Source organism: Monopterus albus, unplaced genomic scaffold, assembly GCF_001952655.1.
Source record: "Monopterus albus unplaced genomic scaffold, M_albus_1.0 scaffold317.1, whole genome shotgun sequence".
In the NCBI taxonomy this organism is placed as follows: domain Eukaryota; kingdom Metazoa; phylum Chordata; class Actinopteri; order Synbranchiformes; family Synbranchidae; genus Monopterus; species Monopterus albus.
Window position 1 is genome coordinate 32,380 of NW_018128197.1, and position 10,146 is coordinate 42,525.

General features: G+C 40.1%; 1 protein-coding gene across 1 annotated transcript in view; it reads left to right on the plus strand.

Moving 5' to 3' along the window:
* susd2 (sushi domain containing 2) overlaps nt 1–1,319 on the plus strand; it is a gene marked incomplete at its 5' end in the record, with an annotated part of 14,845 nt that extends 13,526 nt beyond the window's left edge. The window contains one exon of the mRNA XM_020623957.1: nt 512–1,319. Within this exon, the coding sequence (XP_020479613.1) occupies nt 512–560 (49 nt within the window). The remainder of the gene's footprint in view (nt 1–511) is intronic.
* Nucleotides 1,320–10,146: the final 8,827 nt, after the last annotated feature.

The following is a 10,146-nucleotide window of genomic DNA, read 5'->3' on the forward strand; positions in this document are numbered from 1 at the left end:
AATAATAATAATAGTAAGGTCTAGATCTGACTTTGTAAAGTCTCCTGAGATGACTTTTGTGGTGATTTGGTGCTATGCAGATAAAATTGAATTGAACTGAACTGAATGTGAAAGTGACAGACATTAAAAATACTGTAGCAGCCAAGATAAATACACAGTAACACTCCCATTGGAAGCCATTTGCAGGTATGGAAGTATTTTGATTTATAAAGGACATAAATGTGACATTTTCATCCTACTGTATAGGTTTTTTCCAGCTTTTTTTGTATGTGTGACCATGTAAATGCATCTACTGTCCAGTCAGACTTCGCTTTTTCAGCTTCTGTCAAGCTGTAGGACATGCAGTCTAGATGGACATGTCCCCCAATGCAACTATGGAAAAGTAGGACTGGTCTTTTTCAAAATATAAGTATGCAGTACGTAAATGGGAGCAGTGATGTTATTCTTGTGAGATGGTTGATATTTTTTTCTAAAGTTGTTTCAGTTACTGTTCTTTCATTTGTATATTCAGAGAGAGAGAGAAACCGGAGGATATGGTAACCCAGGAACAGACTTTCTAAACCATCAAAGTCCGTTTGGATTATGGATCTCTCAACCTCTCATTGAAACCTTCAGCTGTGTGGCCCATGGCAACAAACATGTTTAGAACTGAGCATTTGGATATCCTATGCAGTTATGTTGTTCATTTGGCTGGTGGTGTTCTCTTGACTTGCTGACCTTATCAGGAAAACCTCAGGCACTATTTAGGCTTTCAGCTTGTTGTTTGGCCTCATGTTTTCCCTCTTGTTTAGATTGGAAATGCTCCAGGTCATGGTAAATGGGGTGAGGATTGTGGGTGGGAAAAATGCCATGATTGTTTCTTTTATATTCCCATTTCGCATGACTGAATGTCCGATCTTTGCTAAAGTGAATTGCATAAATACGACATAGAGATATCATCATTACAATCAACACTCCCTTCTCCTGTTCAGTTTAAAATAGGACCAGATGTGTTCATATACATGTCAAATGTGAAGCAAACCTGATCGTTTCTTGGTTGAAAGACTCTGAACTCATACCCAGCCTTTGTGTGGCCTCTCAACCTTCAGTCAAACGAAGGGTTTTGACAAGTGACGGAGCCAGAAAAATCCACAAATGTTACCTGAAGGTCAACTTTTTGATCAACACTTGACTTTGTGACTTGTAAAAATACTACAGAAACTGGACCTGTAGATTGTTGATGCAGACATGAAGAAAGCACAAATGTATGTACTTGAAAACATTAACTGAATGAGACATATCGATAGTGTAATTTAAAGTCAGTAAGGAAAACGATAAATGAATAAATAAAGAATTCAGATCCTGTGTGTTTTTTATTTTATTTTATTTTTTAAATAGCACTTTATTTAGTGGTGTCTTATTTCTGTGTGTGTGTGCGCACTGTTGTTAAGAGCTCAGAAATAAAGAACCATCCCCACATCGAGCCAGCAGGCCCGCATCATCTGGCACAGCCACATGCCCCATCGGACAGACTGTCCTCTCATGTTACCCTGCGATCTTCTTCTCCACTTTGAACCTGATTCACTTCTCCTTTCCCAAAACAAAGCCCTTGGGGAGAGTAAAGGAAACAGAGTGACAGGGTCCCCTGTGGTTGATCCCTGGGAGTGCCCATCTGGGGAAGAGGAACGGTTCTTGTTGGAGACTAATTGAAATAACCTGGTGTGCTGGACATGGAAGGCTTTGAAGTTTTTTTGTTTTTTTTTTTTTGCTGTATGTGAACATTGTTTCCTAACTAGCAGTTGTGCAATGCTGTATTCATTACCAGCTCCTGCAGATGTTCACTGTTGCTCCTCTGTCATGCCTCAGGGCCCCCTGGGACCCTATTGTTTTCACATAAAAAACAATTATGTTCTTTATGAGCATAAATAAGTGCACATGCACCCACTGAACATGCTGTGTTACCTGGCAGTGGAAACCAGTCCCGATAAACAGGACACGTCTCCATGTGTGTGTGGTGCTCTGCGGTCTTTATACAATATCAGCTCAGATTTAACTCGCTCACTGCATAATCTTCTAACTGGGTGCAAAATTCCCTGCTTTCATGTGTCAGTCAGTGCACACAAGGGAGGCAGTGGAGCAAGCTTCTGCATCTGTTTGCAGAGTCAGTTACTGATTAATTGAGTATGGATGGATGTAGAGGGTTTTTCATCTCAGCGGGGGCCTGTTCCATCCCTGAATGTTTATGCTCGCTTATCATCCTAACAACCCAGTGTAATTAGTTCAATCGAATTCAAACACAAGTAAATGTTAATGTGCTCTGTGGAAGCCTGTTGCTTTCACATGGGACTTTTCCCATATCTCAGATCTGCTCTACATCCCTGGATTACAAAGAGAGGCTTCAGAAGCGGCTTTTGGATGAGGCTTTTGTTTTGGGTGTGCTTTTTTGTTTCATGTCAACTCCAGCTTTGCAGGTGTGCTTTGTCCCCTGTCTCCTAATACCTCATGGCTGAGCAGCACCTTCTGATGTTAGCTTCTAATTTTAAGGCGTAGGTTGGAATAAAGATTGATTTCAGGATTAAGATGTTTGTTCAGAGACAGCGTTTTGTGTTTGAATTTGTCACTGACAACTGGAGCGTGTAACCTTGGGGAAAAGACTTGAGCAAAGTCAGCTAATCCTAAAGAAGATAAAAAAAAGCTAGATTTCTTTTTTTGTTGTACTTTATTTTTACAAACAGAAAATCCTGAAACCATTAGCACTGAAGGTGCAGTGTATAAGATCTAGAAGGACTTATTAGCAGAAACCAGCTATAGTATACATAATTATCTTCTCATTAATGTGTAATCACCAGAAAATAAGAATTGTTGTCTCCTTTTAGCTTTGAATGAGCCTTTTACATCTACATAGGAGCAGGTCCCCTATCATGGAGGGCACCATGTTGAGTCGCCATGTTTAGCCCAGAATGGACAAACCACACGCTGGCTCTAGAGCATGAATTTTACATTTTCATGCTGAAGTAGCAGCTTGGATTTGGAGATGCTTGGAAGACAAATAAGTAATGTTGGAAACAAGAGGGAGCATTGTGAACTTTATTTTTAAGAAATGGAGTATCATAGTTACACTTTAATACAAAAAAAAGGAAGACGCCGTGATTCTGTGTCGTCAGAAAAGTAAAGACATGAAGAAATTGGATAGGCGACAGCACGAGACGAGGATAAACATTGGTGTGGCCTTTCCCAGATGGAAATCCTTGAGGAGGGACAAATGTTTCCAAAATGACACAGAAGTTGCCTGTTTTCTGCTGGACAGGTAATTTAGCCTGACAAGTAGAGTTGTTTGATAGTTTTAGCTAGAGCGTGAGTGTCCAACTTGTCCTACATTTATGCTAATCACTGTGAAACAAACATTCCAGTTTGCCTTAAATACTGTATAAGCAAAAATAATTTGAATCCTTAGTGTCTGCGATATGATTTTACATCACCCGGTTTCCAGTTCCAGTTTCTGGTTTGTAATGCATTTTATGAGTTAATTTCTCCATAAGCGGACTTCCTGAATTCTGATTGTCAGTTGTTTGTCTTGGCATGTTGTCTTTTTCCAGTCTCCTGTGATTTGATTCAGTATTGTGATTTTAAATATTCACAAGCTTAATTTACTGTTGATTTATATTGTTACCCACCTTTTCAAAACTGTGACAGTTGGTACGCGAGTTTGACAGAACCCCCAATGAAGTTACGACCTAGAGCTGAACCTCAGCTTCTTCCATTAAAGTGACTCTTCAAACATAAACCTCTCTTGATCTCAACCCTCTGTATAACTTCATCACTCAGAGACCAGCTACTAGTGTTGCCCCTTCTCAGTCATCAACATCAGAAGCTGAACTTCATCCCCTGAGGCACCAGCAGCCGTTACGACCCAAGGTTGTTTTTTTTTTTCCATTGGAGTCAGTTCTTTTTATAATGGAGCATGTCATTCTCCCAGGCCACTGAAAAGGCAGATACCTCACTTTACTACGCCACAGATGAGTGTAGCAGAGCAAAACAGACCCAGGTTGCCTAATCTATCCTTACAGATGTTTGTCAAAGACCATGCCCAACACACGAAGCCATTAAAGAGCAAATCAATCAACCAGCACTGTGGCAGCTGAGGGGACAAACCTTCACAGAAAGCTTGTGGAGGGGCACATTGCCAGGGGAGCTCACTCACTCATTCACTGTGCTGCTTGTACCAAATATAAATTTATTGCAGGCTCTTGAAAACTTGTGTTTTTATAAACAAGGAAACTGAGCGGAAGCGATTACCCGATTTAGTGATTCAAGCACAAAGCAGTGGAGGGAACCAACAAAGGAGAAGTGAGAGGAGAAAATAAATAATGAATTTTTGGTGTTTGCCTTTTATTTGCCAAGAGGGGGAAATACTTTCAGAGTTCATTCTCATAATCCTCCAACAATGTTCCCCTGTGATTTCTCAACGGAAAGGAATACAAACCAATTTCAAAATGAATCTTTTATGCACAGATCAACAGTTTTTACGAATAGATGTGCATCACAGCAGCCAACATTAAAGTTGTGCTTTGTCCTGGTTGTTATTCAGTGAAAATGTTCAGCTCTTACAGACATAGACTCGTTTTTCCTGTGACCTTGGTTCACTGTTCTCCATATATCTTTTTTTAACCACAGACAACAGCAGCCTGCCAACCGTGACAGTTCTGTCTACTTCAGTCACATCCCATTTAGAGCTGTGTTTTATTGTTGTGTGGTCTTTTATTTACTCAGTACTGAGCTGGCCAATATTTTTTAAGATTACACATATCATCACATCTCAGCAACAGGTTTTTCATAATTTGAAACGTATATTTTCAAATCATTCTCTCTTTTTTTCTATGTGTGTTCATGTCACTGTGGGACTAACAATGCTGGTGTCTATCTGGGGCGAACCTTCAGTCACCAGATAAAATCTGTCAAAGGATACATTTATCCCCATATACCTCAAGTTTGAGTATGTAAAGCTCCTTGACTGTAGATTTATGATAGCACCTGTCTATTACCATAGATCAAAATGTTTCAGAGTAAACTGTTCCAGCAGGCAGGGGAATTCCCATCAATCCAGCTCCCGAATCCCCCAGATCATCAAGAACTTTGTTCTTGCCATCAGAGAAAAAGCTTTGCAATCCTCCTCACCATTACGCTTAATGATCTGCTTAACTAGCTGAGAATAATCACAACTTCAAAAGTAACATATTCCTCCATGCTTGGTTTATGTTTTCTCCTTTTCGTGCACCATGGAGCTTATCTGATGCTCAGATATGATAAAGAAAGAATTAAATCTCTGTGGACGTGTAGTTTCATCTAAGGATTTGTTTGTGTGTGGATGTGCACACACTCTGAACCCCTGTCAGCAGTAGCACACAGACACCACACATGTACTGTAGATATCTTTAAAATGAAACCGTGGCAGTTTATACAAGCCCAGACGTGCCTCTCTGTCTGGTCTTTGACATTAACTGTCATTAGTGCCATGACTGAGAAACATCTTCGCTGATTGCAACACTTTTCTCCGTCATTTAATGTGGCACAAATAGTTGTTGGTCTACTAAGATTATATGTATTGATTTTGATAGGAATGGATAAGCTGACAAGTTCACAGTTGTTTATGTGGATGTTTTGTACTCGGCGTTGTATCTGCAGTAGTATAGCCCACATTCTTAGGGCCCAGAGGCAGATATTGTTTACTGTCTAGACATACTTTCTCTGTTGTGTCTGTGTATACTTGTGAATGTATGATTCATATCACAGAGGCACTGTTTTTATCTCTGTCTCATTATGAGCTCTCACCACTGTGATTTGTCATTTGTTCTCTTTGTCTCAGCGTGTCGGAACCCACAAGGTCAAAGATCTCATAAGTATTCATATCCGTGTCCCTGCTCAGTCTTTGCTAACTGAGAAAACTCAGCAGCCGTGGCACCATCAGTTTGATCTTTTGTTATTCGTTTAAGACCAGATGAGTTTCATGCAGGGTTTTCTTGCATTCAAATGAGCTTCTGAACTGCTGAACTGCATGTGTTTACTCAGGAATTAGTACACGTCGTCATCAACATGCTGCAGTAGCGTACAGAGTATATCCAACCTGTACTTTAGCTGTCCATCTAAAGATCTCAGTACACTCTGCAGGTATTTCACATCATTTTGTTCTTTATGCTTATACTCAACCTTCAAAATTGAGTACAATTAAATTAATTACACAATGCTGTATATTATAGAGTTGAAACTGTAAATGAGTTTACAGCTATTCTGATAAAGGATTTGCTAATCTTAGAAAGGTAGCAAGAGGCTAAGCCATTCAGAGCTTTGAAAACCATCAGGGGATTTTAAATTGTAACCAGTAGAGGGAAGCCAAGATGGGGATGATATGCTCCCTCTTACGAGTATGGGTCAGAAATCGAATGGGAGACACTGTTAGACACTGTATTAGACAGCGTCTCCACCACCACCATCAAAACACCACATGAGTGAGTATCTGCTGGCAGAATGGTGTTCCTCTCTCCGCTAGAGTCCAGAGACTTGTAGAATCAAGGTGCACTGAAGCGGTTCTGGTGGCATGTGGTGGCCCAGCACCTCTCTGAGACACTTCATGTTGGCTTTTCCTTTCATCACCTGTCTGTATGTGACACAATACAAGTATGTTTCTGTTTTCACTTGGCCACGAAATGTTTAACTTTTGAAATGAAATAAGACGTCAAGACGCTTTTCATCTTGTTTTTGTTCAGCTCTTGTAAACAGCCGTACCAAAGACCGAGTCCTTAAAGTGTGTTTCCCATCAAAAGTTTACACTGTGCATATGGCAGATTGTGGTTCTCACATTACAATCCCTGAATGGATGAAATAAAAAAGACATCCATCACAGGATGTTTGCACTGTTTTTGAGTTTTACATGCAAAAAAAGGACCAACAATGTAAAAACAAGTCTGGTCTCAATATACCATTAGAGCGCTAAGAACCCTGGAGTTGTTTGTGCTTACAAAGAGCATTTGGATTGTGGTCGACTCAGTGTGGTGACCACTTTCTACAGTCTTTAAAAGACCAGGCTCAGGCAACTCGAAAAAGAAAACGCACCGCTTCCAAATCTGAAGAAAACATTGGGATCATTTTAGCTGTTCCATTTCAACAAAATAAGGTTTCTTATAATCTGCCAGGTCAGCTGTTTCCAAGAAGATATCTAAGATCTGTATCAGGTATCATTTCAGCTGAATAGAGAAAACTGCATTTTCCAAAACTGTGCTTGACCACATACCAAGTAGCACACCACAATTTGTTACAGCAATGGTTCGGTAGTTCATGTAAATGTAGTTTAAAGCTGCACTGATTAAAAAAATGTTCTGTTAGCAATGGGATCAAATTACTGCATGTAATGTGAAAGAGCCTACTTGTAGTAATGTTGTAGTACCCCTCAGCTCTATGGAAGATTTTATCATCTTTCAGCTTATACTGCTCTGGTTTTACTGCCCTCAACTTTAGTGTTTTGGTTCAGCCCCTTGGAAAGATTTGAGACAGAGCGGGTGGCTATCTGATGAACGTAGTGGTGCATTTGGTAGCTGAAGAACCACATATTAGTATTGGAAACTAAAGAAAGAGTGAATGTTGGACTTATTGGCTTAAAGGCACCGACAATGACATTCAGTTGGTTAAGTCAGAACTAATACATCAGCTTTGACATTTTTAAAATGTTTGTCTGTCTTAACACTACTGCTACTTCTGCCACCTTATTTCACATAAACGTTACTGCATCTCCCAATAAATCAGTCACTTCTATAGGATTTTCTAAAAATGGAATAATCACTTATGCAGGGACCAGACATCAGTTTCCAAGGACCAAGCTGCTTTAGGCTTGGCTTTTGGTTTGCTTTTGAAAGCTCTGGGTCTTTAGTATTTTGCCCTTTGAGGCTGATGAACAAGGTGCAACAAACATGAATGGCAGGCTCTTCACTGTGGTTAAAAGATGTTTCTGTATTTCGTTGATTGGGTTCATCTATGTGGGTCTTCTTTTCACTGCCCATCATCTCTATTTGTGATATGAGACTGTACTCACCAAATTACCTACCTTATCTCAGTGACACTGGTAAAAAAAAACAATGTAGGATAAATGTACGGCCCAACCTGTGTGCTGTAAACACCCGGCACAGTTAATAAACAACCTTCCTGGTTGAACTTTGACCTATGAACATTTTTACCATAGGTCTCCACACTGTGTAATGAGGGATTACTAAAGAAAGATGTGTTCATATTCAGTTTTACCAAATAAATAAAGCAGTTCAGATCATCTGGATCAAATATTTGTGTGATCATCTTACTGCTTGTGTTTCTATCCCTGTTAAATTTGTTGTGGCATCATCACCATGTTCCCAGACCTCTGCAGTGACTTGCTGGGTAGAAAGTCATCATACCTGATGAAGATGATGGACAGATTCCTATTTTCTGTGTTGTCTTCCTGATGCATTTTAGCGTGTACTAAATCCTGTTTCATCTGCTTTTCATCCTGCTTCTGTTACTGTTTTCTATTTCTTCTCTTTCTCATTTGTGTCTGTTTTAGAGGAAATAAAGCTGAGTGATGTTACAATAAACGTTCCAGAGGGTATCACCCACCCGGAGCCTAATTAGAGACCCAGGAGGCCCTGCAAGATGGATGACGGCTGTGTGTCAGCGAAGAGAGGCGGAGGAGGAGGGGTTGCGGCTGCTGGTTACGTGCAGGTGGCTGGATATAAACGTTAGCTTTTATCTTGGCTTTGAACATGCGTAAGCTCAGGGGCCTGTGCATGTGTGCGTAGGGGATGGGAGTCGAGAGGAGGGTTGTTACTGGTACAGAAAGGGCCTATGCTCTCATTTGTCAGGGGGAGCCCACTTCATCTGAGCTTTGCAGGGGTCAGAAAGTGACACCATATTGTGCTGTGTGTGTGCAACCACTAATGATGTGGATCATATAGACACTGATGTGGCCGTGTGGGGGGTTGTTGTCTGGGTCGCCTAGACTCCAGATGGCAATCAGATGCTTTGGTTGAGTAATGTCACTGACTCACTGTGTCCCCTGTAGGAGTAGACACATGAAGTTGTGCATCAATGTGTGTGCCAATGTGTTGTGTTTTTAATTAATATAATGAGCCAGGTGATGGCAGAGAGAGTTTTGGCACCGAGGAGGATGATCCCAATAGCAAACAGTGACTCAGTGGTAAAGTCAGCGAGGAGTCAAAATAATCAGACTTCTTGTCACATTGAATCAGAAAAAAGTGAGAGTTTTTTTATTTTTAATCAGGGTGCATGACACATTTCCAGACCCCTAAATTTAGACGAGTGTCTACTTGAGCTTGCAAGTTTTAAAGAATTTGTTCACCCGAATTACAAATGAGCAGTTTTCTTATTTTACATATTATTTTATTTTTTGAAATATCCATCTGTATATAGCGCATTTTTTCACAGTGTGTTGCACTGGCCAAAGCGCTTTACAGGAGATCATGCACCATTCACCCATTCACACACACATTCACATTACAAAATAAATAAATAAATAATCCTTTTTCCTGGTAACAGATTGCTGTAGCAATGAGTCTTTACAGAAATAATAACCTGGTTTCTCTGGATCATCCACAGAACAGTGGACTGTGATTAGTTCTCATTGGAACTACTTTCTATGATTATTTTCATTTTCTGACAGCAACATTTGAGAAATTGTTTTGTAGGAAGTGGTGAAAAATATCATTGTGTTTTCCTCAAGCCTACTGTGACATTCAGATTGGTGTATCTGTTATCAGGAAAAAAGGATTATTTATTTATTTATTTTGTAATTTGGTTTAAGTGACCCTTTAAATTGTGTGTTCTCTCTCTTTCAAATGAAATGAAATGACATTTTAAAAAGCATTTTTCATACTGTAAAAAAAAAAGCCTTTAGAGGCTCAGGTACAATATGACAGATTCTCTCGAGTGCCAAGAACAAAAGCCTGGAAGGAGGTTTATTTCTGACCACAAAGGAAAGAAATTCCATTAAAATTCAGGGCCAGGCTTTCATGTTTACCCAAGACGGAACAAGGACATGACATAGTCTTGGCTCCTGAATTTGTGAATTCAAAGCATCTGGGCCAACTTCTGATTCAACTATGCATAACTTCCCATTGGCAGGCAGGTCAG